General features: G+C 49.6%; 1 protein-coding gene across 1 annotated transcript in view; it reads right to left on the bottom strand.

Moving 5' to 3' along the window:
• Window positions 1-14,453, bottom strand: part of DAP (death-associated protein) — a 58,422-nt gene extending 43,969 nt beyond the window's left edge. Inside the window, exons 1-2 of the mRNA XM_006876163.1 lie at window positions 14,399-14,453; window positions 998-1,094 (exon numbers count right to left, since the gene is read on the bottom strand). Coding sequence (XP_006876225.1) covers window positions 998-1,094; window positions 14,399-14,453 — 152 coding nt within the window. The remainder of the gene's footprint in view (window positions 1-997; window positions 1,095-14,398) is intronic.
• Window positions 14,454-16,868: the final 2,415 nt, after the last annotated feature.

The raw sequence follows: 16,868 nt of genomic DNA, 5'->3' as shown, positions 1-16,868 counted from the left end.
TGCTTCCCAAGCACCTTCTCCTGGACATGATTAATCTCGTGTCTACTGCTGCCCTTGAGCCATCCCAGCCCACTCAGGGTGAACCTGTGGGTCAGAGTACATGTGCCCCAAAGGGCTTCCTTGGCCACCACCCTTACGTTGAGTTCCCCAGGCCTTTTCTTCCTGAGTTGGAACCACCAAGCCTTAGGTCAGCTGAGCTCAAAGCATGTGACCAGCAGCAAGACTCCTTTCTGGCTGTTCTGGGCGGGCGTTTCACAGACACATCATGGTTTCAAGCAGTATGGTTTCAAGTTCAGCCGTGTCACCCCTGCTTATTGCGGCACGGGTACAACGCATTCATCCAGTCTTCAGCACATGGACCTGTGAGAGGATCATTAACTGCGGCTATGAACCATTGTAATCAAGTTTTACAGACGGATAGCTCTTAAACCAGCATACTGCTCCAGGCAATCCAGTGTCTCTGTAGGATAAACGCTGCACTGGCAAACACAAGGGCAGCAGTTTGAGACTGCCAGTCGCCTCTAAGGAAGAAAAAGGCTTTCTGCTCCCGCAAAGAAATCCTACTAAGTGTCCATAGGAATCAGAACCGAGTTGATGACATTTAACAAGAACAACAAAGCTACACTATTGTTTTCAGATGAGCTCATTGGATATGTGAGATGGGGTGAGGGGTGGGGACAGTGAGGGATGGGGGTGAGGGGTGGAGGTAATATGAGATGAGGGTGAGGGGTGGGGGAAGTGTGGGGTGGGGACAGTGAGGGATGGGGGCGGGGGCGAGGGGGAGGACAGTGACAGATAGGGGTGAGGGGTGGGGGAACAGTGAGGGAATTGGGTGAGGGGTAGAGGGGCAGTGAAGGATGGGGGTGAGGGGACAGTGCGGGTTGGTGATAGTCAGTCAGGAAGGGACCTGAGAGTCCTGGGGTTATCAAATACAGAGAACAAACGTTAACATTTAACCAAACTCTGGCTTTTCAACAAGCCACCAGAGGTCTCCCACCTGGAGCTCTCCCACTCCTGGTCGTCCTTGTCCTTCTCGTCTTTGCTGTCACTGGTGTGTGGGTGTTTCTGCACTATTCGCATCCCGCCGGCTCTCACTGAAACAGAAAGGGGGTGGGGGATGATTCATGTGGACATGGAGGGCTGACCACAGGCCAATCTAGAGAAGTACCTCGGGCACCAGCAGTGTGTGGGAGACAAGACCATGCGCTCTCCACATGAAATGTCCCTAGCCTGGGCTGCTGCTTTTGGTCAAGTGCTTCTCCAGAGCAGTGTTGACATCAAGCAAACAGCCAGTGATGCTGGCTCCAACATCCTAATACAACAAGGGCCCGCTCAAGTCCTGCCCTGAGATGTTTCCTCAGAAGACTGAGGACGCTTAAAAGTGTGCTCACAGTTATCAGGGCAGTTACTGGGTCAGGGCCACCAAGCCCAGCAGGAACAGCAGCTGGCTTCTATGGCCTTTGAAAGCCTGTGGTGGTGTTACTAAGTAAGCGCCCTTGACTTGCTAAGGACTCCTAGGGACCCTGTAGTTTCTGAGGAATGGCTCTTGGGCTTGAACCACTGACCTGCTGGTTAACAGTCCAGTGCTTACCCTACAGTGCCACACCAGGAGTCTTCTGAAACTCTAGTAAGTGCTGTTTCCAAACCAGCTGCTGTTGAGTTGATCCTGACTCAGAGAGCACTTACAGGGCAGAGTCCAACTCCCCCCAGGGTTTCCTAGGCGGAATCTTAGGAAAAGGAACCCTGGTGGCTCATTGAAGAGTCGGTGGTTCAAACACATCAGCTCTTCCTTGGAAAAAAAACTCTGTTCCCAGACCGATCACAGCCCAGGGAAATCAGATCCTACAGAGTCTTACCAAGTGGAATCAACTCGATGGCACACTACAATCTTTACACAAGCAGATCGCTGTTGGTGGGTGTGACCCACCCATCATGTGGTTAGCAGTCAAATGTTTTACCAAATGCCACCAGGGCGCCGGTTGTGAGTGTGGGTAGATGTTAATTCTGCTTATTCAGTGTTTCCTCATATACGATTCATACAGCTCCCTCATTTCAAGGATACAATTCAGTGTTTTATGAACATATTCACAGTATTATACAGTGGTTATCACAAATGACTGTACAACATTCTTATCACCTTAATAGGAAATTCCATGTCCCATAGCCCCCCACTCCCTTCTCCTGGTGCTAGCTGTATGCCATGGAGTTGGTTCTGACTCATAGTGACCCTGCACAGGGTTTCCCAGGCTGTAAATCTTTACAGGATCAGAAAGCCTTTCCCATGGAACGGCTGGAAGTTTCAAACTGCTGACCTTGCGGTTCGCAGCCTGACTTGTAACCACTTTGCTTCCCAAGCACCTTCTCCTGGACATGATTAATCTCGTGTCTACTGCTGCCCTTGAGCCATCCCAGCCCACTCAGGGTGAACCTGTGGGTCAGAGTACATGTGCCCCAAAGGGCTTCCTTGGCCACCACCCTTACGTTGAGTTCCCCAGGCCTTTTCTTCCTGAGTTGGAACCACCAAGCCTTAGGTCAGCTGAGCTCAAAGCATGTGACCAGCAGCAAGACTCCTTTCTGGCTGTTCTGGGCGGGCGTTTCACAGACACATCATGGTTTCAAGCAGTATGGTTTCAAGTTCAGCCGTGTCACCCCTGCTTATTGCGGCACGGGTACAACGCATTCATCCAGTCTTCAGCACATGGACCTGTGAGAGGATCATTAACTGCGGCTATGAACCATTGTAATCAAGTTTTACAGACGGATAGCTCTTAAACCAGCATACTGCTCCAGGCAATCCAGTGTCTCTGTAGGATAAACGCTGCACTGGCAAACACAAGGGCAGCAGTTTGAGACTGCCAGTCGCCTCTAAGGAAGAAAAAGGCTTTCTGCTCCCGCAAAGAAATCCTACTAAGTGTCCATAGGAATCAGAACCGAGTTGATGACATTTAACAAGAACAACAAAGCTACACTATTGTTTTCAGATGAGCTCATTGGATATTTTGGATTAAGGTTTACAAATGGTCTCAGAGAACAGTCCCAGGCGATCTCTCCCAATCTCCATGGCTTCAGGAAGTCTGGAGTGCATGAGACTTGAAATTCTGTACCACATTTCCCCCATTTTGTTCAGGATTCATCTTCGAATCTGTTATCACCATGTTCAGTACTGGGAGGCAGACCCCAAGCATTCGTCGGGGCAGCAGTGAGCCACACACACACGGTGCCCTCCTCCTAGTCCTGCCTCCCCCTTTCCATAGTGATCCAGGGCAAGGGATGGACACACACACCGTTGGGCCTTGTATGGTGCCCATCTACTGAGTTTTATTTCAATCATTTCATTTTTTAAAAAATGTCTAGATGTTTTTTCTTCTCAAATTAATCTAGTCTTTTTTTTTTTTTTTTTTGACTAGGGACACTTCTTTCCTCATGTTTTCAGTTATTTTAGATCCTTAGATTTTCCCATGCATACTGCTGCCAGCTGGGTATGTGTGTACTAGGGACACTGGAGGCTGTGCACTGGGGAGACAGGAGGAGCAGTGGTTAAGTGCTCAGCTGCTAACCACAAGGTTGGTGGCTGGAACCCACCAGCGTCCCACTTGAAGAAATGCCTGGTAATGTGCCCCCACAGACGATGGCCTTGAAAACTCTATGAAGCAGCCGCACAATCACATGGGGTCGCTATGAGTCGAGCAGCTATTTGGCGGACCCTACCAACCTGCTTCCTGCTCATGCATATGAATTTTCTGTTCCATCTTTGCTTTGGTCTAGGGGATTTCCTTTACTTTGGAGCTCAGATAAAAACAATGAAAGTGAATGCTGCATTTTTAGGTATTTTGTTGTTTTTATTTTTTGTATCAGTATTTTCCTGTTGTGTGGTCAGCCACACCTTTGGAAATGGAGCCTGTGAATAACATCTGGCTGTTGTTTTGTTCTGTGAGGTCCTCTGTTGTGTGCTCTGTCTGCCAATTTGATTCCTGCTCTTGTGCAGGAGGGGCTGGGCCCTGGGAGTCTGTCTCCAGCAGGGTCTTAGCTGTGAGAATCCACAGCGCTGGAGGTAAAGGAGCATCCTTTTGGAGAGATGCTGTAAATACTTCTGCCAGACCCAGAGTAGGGTGACAGGAATCTTTTTATTTCAGGTCAGGTTTCTCAGAATAGAATTTCCAGACCAAACTGTAAATTTAAACTCCCAGCCCACAGAAGAGCAAGCTTATATTTATGCATTCTCAAGAATCCTGAGTTCAGGCTGATGTGGACCACAGATGTGTGAATGTTTCCATTGTGGGTGCATCCTAGAAGAATCGCCCCAATGAACATTTCTTTAAAATTGTTTTTGGGGCTGTGTTGTCAGTTCGAACTCAGGGCAACTCCACATGTGTCTGAGGAGAAATGTGATCCACAGGGTTCTTAGTGACTTACTTTTCTGGGAAGTTGATCACCAAGCCATTCATCTGAGTTGCCTCCAACCTCTCAGTGAGGAGCTAAGAGGACTACCTTTTGGCCCGCCCAGGGATTCCCCTCTACTCCACTCCTATACCAGGCCAGTAAGAAATTGATTAAAACAAACCCAACACCATCCAGTCGACTCCAACTCCTACCGACCCTGCACAGGGTTTCTGGGACTTTAAATCCTTATGGGAGCAGGTAGCCTTATCTTTCTCCATTGGAGTGACTGGTGGGTTTGACTCGCCAATCTTGTGGTTAGCAATCCAGTGCTTACCCTACAGCACCAACAAAAACACCACCAAACCCCACTGCAATCAAGTCGGTTCCAACTTATCATGACTCTGCATAGGATTTCTAAGGCTGTAAATGTTTACAGGCGCAGAAAGCCTCATAGTGGGTCTAAACTCCTGACCTTGTGGATAGCAGTCCAGTGTTTATCCTCCAGCACACCACAGTGTCACCAGAGTTTCTTAATTAAAATACCTGCTTGAAATGGTCTGAATGTTTTCAATGTCATAGCTAGACATAAAACACTGAAGCTCTAACTCACAGCTGTGTTCCGTAAACTAACTAAAAGTAAAAAGATCTGTGTAACTAATGACAAAGAAAACCGGTGACGATGTCCAGGTGACATCATCATGTCGTCCTAGGCTTGAGGAGCAGCTGGCCCATTCCTGGGTGCTGTAAGTCCACAATGTCAGGGCTGAGTCACCCAGCAGTAATGCTGCCATTTAATCTAGTTTATAAAAACAATGAACTTCATTAATACCTCACAGTAGGCTTGGTGATTAATGCGGTAATAATAATAACTCAGTGCTGGAGACAGATTCATTGTAACTTGCAACACTGCCAAAAATTATGACAGCACATATTTGTTTGGATTGTTTTACCATTGTCTCTCCAACTCTTCGTGAGTAAAATGGCAATTGCAGGATGACTTTTGTAGAAATCTTTGCGGAATCATTTACCAGTGCAAGCATTTCTACGAGAGACAGGAGAAGAGAAAGCAGACTAGGAATTCTGTTGGGTGGGCCTACTGAAACTGCACAGCTACCATCCGGTCGACCCCGACTCAGTGACTCCATGTGTTGGAGGAGCACTGTATTCCATACGGTCTTGACAGCTGAGCTGTTAGAAGTAGATGGCCAGGTCTTTTTTCCAAGGTGCTTCTAGGATGGACTTGAACCTCCCACCTTTAGATTATCAGTTGAATGTGTTAACCATTGCTACCACCCAGAGGTCCATATTCAGAGCCGTTCTCCACCTTTAAAGCCAAACTGGCCTCCTCTCAGCAGCAGTGCTGGGCAGAGCTGAAGGGCAGGGGTCCAGCCTCTCGTGTGTCTGGACGAGCAAAGCACTGAAGCTCACTGTACCTTCGTGCCATGAATCTGTATGCAAAAGGTGACGCTGCTCCTCCCTCCCAGGGGACCTGAGGGTTAAACCGGTTTGCACACAGGAAGGGCAGCAATGGTTAGCTACTCTCATGTTGTTGTGACGTGCCGTCAAGTCGATTCTGACTCCTAGTGACCCGGTATGGGGTTTCCGAGGAGCACCTGCTGTGTTTGAACTGCTGACCTGTAAGTTCACAGTCCTGAGCTGATCCTACAACGTCACTCCAAGAGTCCAGCTACTCTTATAAACACATTGAGAGAAATGAGCCTTCAAGTTCCTGGGACTGTCCCGTTTCTTCACCAGCATCTCATGTGGAAGAGATACTAGCATCCACCTCTGTGAGCACTCTCTGTGGGTACAGATGGTTAGTGGGCTTGGCTGCTGACCGAGGACTGGCGCTTCAAGTTCATCCTAAGGTGCCTTGGGAGAAAGGTCCGGTGCATTAATTCTGGAAAATCAGCCACTGAAAACCCTGTGGTTCTACTCTGGGGTGCTGAGAATGAAGAACACACTCTGTAAAGACAGCGTCAGTCCATCGTGGGCGTCAGCTGACTGATGGTGTCAGCTGACTATCATGGGACCACTCCTGCTGCTCTGTCTCCATGTGCAGTGGCAGCACAAACACGCCAGGGGTCGCTCTGTGCAACGGATTGCCCTAGTCCCTCCCCTATCCAGGCACCATCTCCTTACACTGCATAACAACTTAGCATGGAGCACAAGTTGTCGTTAGGTGCCATCGAGTCGGTTCTGACTCATAGTGACCCTACGGACAACAGAACAAAACACTGCCCTTTCCAAAGCATGCTGTGCTTCTCCAGGGATTGGTCCCTCCTGATACATGTCCAAAGTGCGAGACACGAAGTCTGGCCATGCTAGCTGCTAAGGAGCATTCTGGCTGTGCTTCTCCAACACAGATTGATTTGTTCTTCTGGCAGTCTACGGGACTTTCAATTTTCTTCTCCAACACCATAATTCACAGATATGGGTTCTTCTACAGTCTTCCTTATTCGTTGTCCAGCTTTTTGCATGTGCATGAAATGACTGAAAATCCTATGGCTTGGGCCAAGCGCACCTTAGTGCTCAAGGTGCCATGCTTGCTCTTGAACACTTTAAAGAGGTCTTTTGCAGCAGATTTTCCCAGTGCAATATACATTTCTTGACTGCTTGGCTGCTGCTTCCATGAGTGTATATCCAAGTTAAATGAAATCCATACAATTTCACTCTTTCCCCATCAGGATGTTGCTGACAGGTCCAGTTGTGAGGAATCTTGTTTTCTTTATGTTGAGGCGTAAAAATAAGTCTAAACTAAAAAGCTTTCTGCAGTGCCCTTCCTGCCAGAGGGGAAAGGAAGAGGAGGAAATATCACCCACTGGCAATTGCTGGCAAGCAGGCAAATACCGGTGTGGCCACCAACTTCTCATGGGGCCCAGCCGTCACGTGTGGGGGTGAGTCACCAAGGGCAGCTTACAAAATTCCATAGCCGGAAAGAGGGTGGCAGATGGGAAGGGCGTTCCCTGGATCTCTCAGAAGCCTTAGGGCAGGTAGCTACTTCACACCATGTCCCACAAAGCAGTTCGGTGGGTTCTGCAACACTGGCTTGTTATCTCTGTTCTTATCTGAGAAAAGCTACTCAAATGAGTGGAAGGCACCACCGTGCAGAAAATGAGTGCTGGGCAGTTCCCAAACTTGCTAACCTCACGGTTATCCCTCCAATACTGCTGAGAAAACAGGAGGGAACAGCTCATCTGAGCTTCGAATCTCATCTGGTCCCAAAGGGAAGGAGCTCAAAGATGAGAGGTAAAGGCGCAGGTTAGAGACCCGCCAGACTTGCCGGGGGGTCACAGAACTTCCCAAGAGGAAGTCCAGGCCCCGTCTCCCATGCCAGTGCCTACGGCAGTTCACAACACAGTGTTGACCCAAAGGAGGCCCGGGGAGTGGCTGGACAGTGACACAGCCACCAGGAGAGGGCGGGGTGGGGTGGGGTGGGGGTGTAACCTGGGGTTTAGGGAAGTTGGCTGAAATAGTTCCCGCACCAACAGTGTTTGGAGATGTTCCAGAGATTCTCGGCCTGGGGAGGTGGTGTTTGGGGCAGAGACTAGGTGGATGTTCACTGAATGCAGTCCAATTGGGGCCACGTGAGGAAATCTTGGGCTATAATATGGGGACAGTGACTGTGGTAGGAAGAAGTGTGTCCCCCAAAGATGTCCACAGCCCATCTCTGGGACCCGTGACTGTGTTATTTCACACGTCAAGGGAGGATTAGGGTCACACATGGAATTAAGGTTGCTAATGGGGGGAGGCAGTTCGAATCTACCAGCTGTTCCGCGAATCTACCAGCTGTTCCGCGGGAGAAAGATGAGGCTTTCTGCTCCTGTAAGGATTTACAGCCTCGGAAACCTTGTTCAGGGTCGCTATGGGTCGGAACTGACTCCATGGCACATAACCACCACCACCAATGGGGGTAGGTAAAAGGAGTCCTGGTGTGGTGCTGTGGGTTAATGCACTGGACTGCAAAGTGGGTTTGAACTGCAAGGTCGACAGTTCAAGGGTCTCAATAGGTGGGGACTGACTCGATGGCACTAAACAATGAGGGAGGGGGGCTTCTGGTCAAGAGATTGGTATTTCAAGCCCACTCATGGGCATCTGGTGATCTACTTTTCAAGAAACCAGCCATTGAACACGAGAGAGAGAGAGAGAGAGAGAGAGAGAGAGAGAGAGAGAGAGAGAGAGAGAGAGAGAGAGCAGGATGATGAGATGTAAGACCCATCAGCTTCCACTGACTCTGAAGACCAAAGGGGGGTTGGCACGAACCAAGGAATGCTGGCGGAACTAGATTCTCCCAGCTCCCTCCCCCACACCTCCTCAGCTAAACACCCATGTTTAGTTTAGCCTAGTGTCACCCATTCTGGACTTTTGACCTTCAGAACCAGTGTTAGGTCTCTAAGTCTGGGGTACTTTATCACAACAGTCAGAGATACTAATACAATCACCAGACCGCACCCAAACCCCTAAGCACAACACACTATCGCTAACGCAGAACCCCGCACCTAACGGCAGCCTCACGTGTAGGAGCCTGGTCCCTGAAGGGCTCCTTGTCAGGGAGCCGGCTGTCCAGGAGAGGAACCAGCCTTCCCTGTCCTCAGCCACAGAGACTGGGTGGTGTGTTACAGTTTAACCATAGAATCCAACTTCTCTGTGGGAACCAAAAGCCTTCTGCAGCTGAAGAGAAAGCACTCGCAAAGCTCAGCACCCACCACGGGGCACTCTGAGGGACAGGACACACACAGAAGATGTGAGAAGGGGTGTTATGTGCCCCCCAAAGATCTGTGGGAGTCCTAACCCCTGGCCCCAGTGAATGGGGCCTTGTTAGGAATCAGGGTCTTTGTGGATGCCACTGAATTGAGACCAAGTCCTCAGGGTGGCCCTCATCCAGATGGCTGGTGTCCTAGTCAGTAGAAGCACACTCAGAGACACAGGGAGAATGCCACGTGATGACAGAGGCCGACAGAGAGGGCAGCAAGGGTCCTACAAGCGGAGGAACGCCACGGACTGGCAGCAGCAGCCACAGAGCTGACCCGCAGTACAGAGGCACCCGGTTTAGGGGCATTTGTTCCCGCAGCACTAGGAAGCTAATCCTGCACACAGAACCAAATGGGACTGGACAACACAGACTGGCCTGCTGCCTGGAAGCTGTAAAGCCTTCATGACAGTGATGGACACGTTGGTGTTGTACTCAGCCCATCCAGGACTGGACCGAGGTGACTAACATGAGAAAAGACAGGAGTCTTTGGTTTCTAGCCAGGGCAACCCAGATCGTCTGAAAACCTTCCAGCAGGGAGAGAACTCCTCGTGGAGAACTGTCACCCAGGACCCTTCAGAGCCGCCTGTCTTCTATTAAAACAACAGAGTAGTGGGATTGTTTTCAAGTTAGTAAGGAAGCGGAATAGTCTCTCATTTTAATTCAGATATATTCAACTGTGCTCACAGGCGCTTCTGACTGAGTTCTCAAAGCAATATATAAGACAAGATGGGGCTTCAAAATGAAAAGACAGTAACACTTTCCCACACACTTTTTTATACTTTTCAAAGAAACCTAAATATTCCCTGCTGTTGATTCCAACTCCTATAGACCCTGCAGGGAAGTACTGAACTGTCTCATTGGGATTCCATGAGCAGACTGCCCTATTTTTCTTCAGTTCGCTGTTGAGCGCTTTAGCCATTAAAGCGCTTTAAACAAAATTATATGTAAATTGGTAATACTCAAAGTGGTCACATCTTAAATTTATGAGACTGTCTAGTGACATATGGTTTTGGCTCCCCTGGCAGCAAATGAAGGGGAACGGGGCCAGCCAAATGGATTTGACACAGAGGTTTTATCCACATCACTGCCACAAACTCACAAAGATGGGCTGACGTGAGTGCTGCTGGGCTTGTAATTATCCCCTGCTTTCTGCTGCAGAACACCACTAATTCCACCTCGGCTAATCTGTATCTGCAGTAAGGCTCCGAGAACAAGCAGTGTCACCCCATTTCTCCGCAAATGTTTTGTAGCCGAGAGCAGCGGTGAGGTCTCAACTCATTAAGACTTGATGACTTCTACAGGGCCCGCAGCTTCCTGCCCACGCACTAGAACCTGAGGCAGCGGTATCCACTGCTCATATCCATCCAGCTACACTGCGGAAAAGGCCTGTGGCTGGTGACTGTACCCACTATGGGCAAGAAGGGCTTTCAGCAGAATGAGGGACCTTATCCAGAGAAGCAGCGACACCAGAGATGGAGGCAGGGATGGGACATGGAGAAAGGGGTGAGGCCACTCAAGCCACAGGGCAGGGGCAGGGAGTGTGCAAAGGGGGGTGGAGAGTGAAAAGAGAACCAGGACACTGAGTGTGTGGTGGCAGCCCTGAGCTAAGGGTAACCTCCAGTCCCAGAAGCCAGGAGACGGGAGGCAGACAGGTGGAGGTAGGGGTCGCCTGGGCTTACACCAGAGCACCCCGAGCAAACACATAGGAGCAGTGAACAGGCACAGCAGGAGAATGTTACTATTCCCTATTGTGGGTTTGAGCACCTGTCTGAGGTAAGCACTTAATGAAAGTGTTCCCCAAGTGTTTAAGGCTATGATTTTGATGGATGAACTGTGCTCTTGGCTATCCTTGATGATTATCTTTTATTACAGTGGATTGCCTCTTCTTTTTTTTTCTTTTTTTTAACCTTTAAACACCTACTCTGCAGAACTGCCTACTCTCTGGCTTGGTCACACTGAACAGGCAAGGGAATGCCTGTGGGGTACAGCTACAAGGCAGAGGATGGACCCACAGAAAGTTGCTTTCTAACCTGCACCTCCAGGCATGGGCTGATGGGCCCTTCCTTCGGACTCTGTCCACATCCAACAGGCCTGATAACACACGGGCTTTCCCAAGGCAACTAGTGGAGGAGTCCCGGTGTGGCACGGTGGGTTAATGTGTCAGGCTGTAAAGCCATTTGAACGGCAAGGTCAGTGGTTCAAGCTTACTAGCTGCTCCTTGGAAACCCTATATAGGGATGCTATGGGTCACAATCCACTCACAGCACTTAACAACAACAACAAAGGCAACTCATTTCAACTGTTCCTGCAAGATCTGGGCCCCGAAGGCTAAAACCCAAAGCAGCTGTTGGGGAGTTGATTCTAACTCTTAACAACATGATGGGTGTCTGAGTAGGACTGTGCTTCACAGAGTTTCCAAAGATTGATTTTTTGGGGAAACAGATTGCCAGGGCTTTCTTCAGCGCACTAATCTTTTAGTAACAGTCAAGCATGGATTTGTTTGTGCCACACAGGGACTCTCGAAGGCTGAAAGAACCTCTTGACTCACTTGAGGCATTGATCTGTAGGCTTACCAGCCCTTGGGACTCTTGTGTGCCAAGGAAAGCAGCTAAGGAGTTCCTGTGAGCACCACCCTGCAAATCCCAGGGGAAACCCACCAAACCTTGGCACTGCACAGAACAGGAAACTGAGCTCATAGAACTCAAAGTGACACGTTTCCAAACTGAGAACCCAAATTCACTGTCGCACGAGCACAAAACTGGGGCCTTCTCTCTTTAGGCATGCTATTAATTTCCCACTCACAAAGCCTACCTCTTTCTTTGACAATTCAAAGAAAATCCCAGTTGCTCATGAAATGTCTCGTGAGGGTTTAATATGTACAGACTATACTCTGGTAGCGTAGTGGTTACGAATCTGGCTGTGAACCTCAAGGTCAGCAGTTCGAAACTACCAGCTGTTCCGCATGAGAAAGATGAGGCTTTCTGTTCCCATAAAGATGTACAGCCTTGGAAACCCTGTACAGGGTCTCTGTGGGTCAGAACCGATTCCACGGCACATAACAACAACAACAACAACACTTCTAATATGAAAAATCTCCATATGGACACATCTCTACACATAACGGAACTCCTGCTATTCAGATTAAAGGAGCTCTGGTAGCGTAGTGGTTATGAATTGGGCTGCGAACCTTAAGGTCAGCGGTTCGAAATTACCAGCCGCTATGCAGGAGAAAGATGAGGCTTTCTACTCCCGTAAAGATTTACAGCCTCGGAAACCCTGTACAGGGTCGCTATGGGTCGGAAGCGACTCGATGGCACTTAACAACAACAACAACATCCATACCCTGTAATGCACACAGAACCCTGGGGACAGAGAGGAGCTGTGCAGAGAGCTGGTACCTAGTCCAGGAGAAGCAGCACTGCCTTCAGTGCAAATAAAGGCGTTCCGCCCTATGGTGGTGCTGCCAGGTCTTTCTGCAGCTGCACATGAGCTCACCCATGGGAGGAATGAAAGGTCAGCATGCAATTCTGGTATGGTGCTCTGGGATAAGCACTGGCCTCCTAAACACAAGGTTGGTGGTTCAAACTCACCAGCTGCTCCTTGGAGACCCTATACAGGGTCGCTTTGAGTCGGAACTGACTCAACAACCATATCTCTGTAGACTCCTGGTGTGGCTCTGTAGGATAAGCACTGCACTACTAACATATGGTCGGTGGCTCAAGCTCACCAGCTGCTCCTTGGAGACCCTATACAGGCTTGCTACTAGTCAGAACAGACTCAACGGCACTTAACAACAAGGAGTTCTGCTATGGCGCTATAGGGTAAGCACTAGATTGCAAGGTCAGTTTGAACCGCAAGGTCGGCAGTTCAAACCCCACCAGCTGCTCCTTGGAAACCCTATAGTCACTGTGAGTCAGAACTGACTTGATGGCATTTAACAACATTATCCACAGACCAAATTCTTCCTGAGGTACCTCTGCACTAAGGCAGCACAAAAAGAATCCAACTGTTGTTTCTGAAATCACCCCAAATCCCAGTTCTTTCATGGTGGAGGGAGGCTCTAAATGTTCCAGCCTCAAGTCCCTTTCCTTTGGCATACCGTTTGTCTCCTGCTGGATTGCGAACCGCCAATGTTACCTCCTTTGGAATGTGACCTCTTTCAAGAGCTGGTGTGGCAGACAAGTGAAGCCCTACAGAAGAGAACTGGGAAGGGTAGGGGGCACACGAGGGGCCAGTGGACACTGAGAACCCTTACTGCAACCAAGGAACCCTGGTGGCACAGTGGGTAAAGTGTTGGATTGCTAACTGAAAGAAACAATGCCCGTTCGAATCTACCAGCTGCTTCCTTGAAATTTGCTTCCTTCAAGATTTACAGCATTGGAAACCCTATAGCGTTCTCCTCAGTCCTTTAGGGTTTGGTACACAGAAGAAAGATGGAAAGACTTAAAGCCTGGGAAACCATCTACAGGGTCACTATGAGTCAGAATTGCCTCTAGGGCACCTGACCACCACCACCATGACCACCACCTGGGGATGCTGGGAGTCAGAACTGACTCGATGGCAGTGGATCTTGCAAACGGGTTTCTCTATGGTTTCTGCTATTTTGAAGACTTGAGTTTGTGACACTAACAGGTGCAATGAAGACCTTCAGGGAAGGCCACACTGGGGGTGACGTGGCTCCTGTGGTCCTTCCATATGGCTGACCAGTCGCTCAAGGAGCCGTGGAGGCCTGCAGTGTAGTGTGCACACAGGCGCTGTGCTGAGACGCGAATGGGAGGGCTGAGCACCTAGGTGGCTGGGGAAACGTGACTCTTTCTGGGGTCCACCTTTTTGCCTTAGAAGTTTTAGGGCTTCCCGGAATCCAGCAATTGGACCAAAAGCGGAATATGAAAGTCATATTGAGTGATTCATGGTTTGGGTTTTTTTTAAAAAAAAGGAAAAAACTAAACAACAACAAAAAAACACAGCAAGAAAGAACACTCTTTTGGGTCTTTAGTCAGAGTGGAATGCCACGGGCTTGTCGATTACGGGGCTTGTCGTTGGGGATTGTGGCAACATTTAGGGGTTTCCCAACTTTAGGGGCTGGGGAGTCGGCTGTCCTGCAAGTCAGTCTCCATCGCCTCGCAGGGCCAGCGCTCCCTCCCTGCAGAGCCCCCGCCCGGCGCCCCGTCAGTGCCGCCCGGACCCGGCCGCGGGTTCGAGCCCTCCCTCAGGACGCGCAGGCCGAGAGACCGCGCGAGGAGAGAAAGGGAAACGAGTCAGTACCGGCGGGCGGGTGTCCAGCTTTCGTCTCCAGCTTCCCTTCAGGAGGTGAAGACATGGCGTGCCGGCTTCCGCAGGGCCGAGACCGTAAGCTCACTGGTCAGGAGCGAGTGAGCGCGAGGGCAGCGCGGGCCCTGAGTCCGCGCGCGGACGTCTGACGGGCGGGCACGCCCCCGGCCGCCGGCGCCGACGTGGCGAAGCCCGGCTCGACACCACCCCGCCCACCTGCTCCGGGCGTGCGCGATGGCGTCACCACGCCCCTGCCTCCGCCCTGGCGGTTCCTGCTGCCCTGTGTGCGGAGCCTGCGCAGTCTGTAGCGCCACGTTGGAAGTTGTCTCCAGGACGCTGGAGGAGGGAGCACGTGGGCGGGGCTTTCGGGTTTGGCAGCCGCTGGGGCCAAGGCAGGGGCTGGACGAGCTGCTGGAGAATCGTGTGTGGGTCGCAGACTGAGGCTGCTGTGTGGGACGCGCGCTCTACAAGTCCGGTATAAACGGGCCTGGACCTCCTGCTAAATGCCAATAACCGTGCCACACTTGGAGTTCCTCATTTATTACGGAAGTGAAGCCCCAGATAGCACCGAGTTGTTAGAAGAGCAGCCCTGTGCAACCTCAAGAGGTTTCTCGCTTGCATCGCTGCTGGCTGCTCTGGCGATGGGGCTTGATTCCAGATCTGACCCCCTCCTTTGCATAACCTCGTCGCCTTCTCCAGTTCTTTACAACTACAGTGAATTCTCTTCTGTGCCATCAACTACCCCTATAACGAGCCCTAGTGACGCTGTAGGTTAAGCGTTGGGCTGCTAAGTGCTGAGTCACTGGTCCAAGCACACCAGCCTCTCCAGGGAAGACATGACGCTGTATGCTTCCGTAAAGATTTACATCCGTTATAAGTAGGATTTTAGTTTTTCGGTTTGGGATTAGCATAGAAACAAGCGTTTACTCTTCTGTCTTGGCCGCCTCTTTTGATGTCTGAACACGTTGTCTCTCCCTAGTTCGTTTCACTGGCTCCTCTACCCAGTCTAACGTCTATGCCTCTAATTTCAGAAACCCGTATTCGAGGTCATGAGTCAAATCCACTGTCCTTCTGCTTAACCTCTCAGCATCACTTGCTTGGCCCAGCTGACCTTCCTTCCCTCTGTAGGATGCAAATCCCAAACCTGTTCTTCCATATCTCCTGTCTCCCTGGCTGCTCACTCAGTCCCTTCAGTTCTTATTAAGTTTTCTAAACACTTGTTTACCCCAAAGATCAATACTGGTTTACTCCCCTATCTGCACTTTCCTTAGATGGTCTCCTGTAGGCTGGCAGCTGTGTCTAGATGGCAAATCTGCAAACCCACTTCTCTAGCTCTGACTCTGGATTGAAATCGAGACTCACGTAACCACAGCCTCCTTGATATACATCTCTACCAGGGTTTCTAAAACAGCCCTACCCAACCCCGTGCACATCACTTGGGCACAGAAATGCATTTATTGATCTTAGAGGCACTTTTCCCCACCCCTCTTGGTTCAACATCAAGTTAGTAAGTTAGCTACCAGCCTCCAGGCAGCAGTCACGATGAACTTGCCATTTTCTTATATTCATATCAAAACCAGGACGGGTGTCAGGAGCTCTGAAGAAAATCCTCAGCTGCATTTCAAGACGCGCTGCCTCACCAACACTCCTGGTGGAAAAGAGCTAGATGGCCACAGACACTTGGAAACCAAATGCAAAGAAGGTTTAGGAATACCTAACCAACACATTTTTGTGAATATTTTCCTTGTTAATGCATGCACAGAGCTTTACGATTGAAAAACCATGCATTCATAAGCCTGAAAATTATTTCTAAGAGGCATAAAATAATCACATCAGGTTAAAACAAACATTGTTCCATACTCTAACTGGCAGCATTTTGCTTATAAAATCAGATAAGGTCGAGTGGATTCCAACTCATGATGACCCCAAGTGTGTTAGAGTAGAACAATGCTGGTTAATGCTTTATAAGAATTTCTGATTTTTTGGAAATAGACCAGATCTTTCTTCGGAGGCATCTCCAGTGGAACTTTAAACTCAAACCTTTTAATTAGCAGCCAAGCAAGTTAACTGTTTGCGCCACCTGGGAAGTCCCATTCTTCTCTCTTGTGTTGTTTGGTTTTAGGTGTCATAGAGTCAGAACCAACGTATAGCGACCCTATGTACAACAGAATGAAACACTGACCAGCCTTTCACAAACGTCACTTTTGTTGCCATGCCTGAGCCCATTGGTGCCGCCATGGTGCCAATCCATCTCATTGGGGGTTTTCCTCTTTTTCTATGACCCTCCAACTTACCAAACAAGATATTCTTCTCCAGGGACTGTTCCCTTCTGATAATATGTCCAAAGTAAGACAGACAATGTCTGGCCATTCTGGCTTCCAGGGAACACTCTGATTATATTTCGTCCAACACAGATTTATTTGTTCTTTTGGAGGTCCACAGTACTTTCAGTAATCTACTCCAA

The sequence above is a fragment of the Chrysochloris asiatica genome, unplaced genomic scaffold (assembly GCF_000296735.1).
Source record: "Chrysochloris asiatica unplaced genomic scaffold, ChrAsi1.0 scaffold00358, whole genome shotgun sequence".
Lineage (NCBI taxonomy): Eukaryota > Metazoa > Chordata > Mammalia > Afrosoricida > Chrysochloridae > Chrysochloris > Chrysochloris asiatica.
Note: the sequence above shows the minus strand (reverse complement) of the source record. Positions and strands in the feature narration are given on the sequence as shown.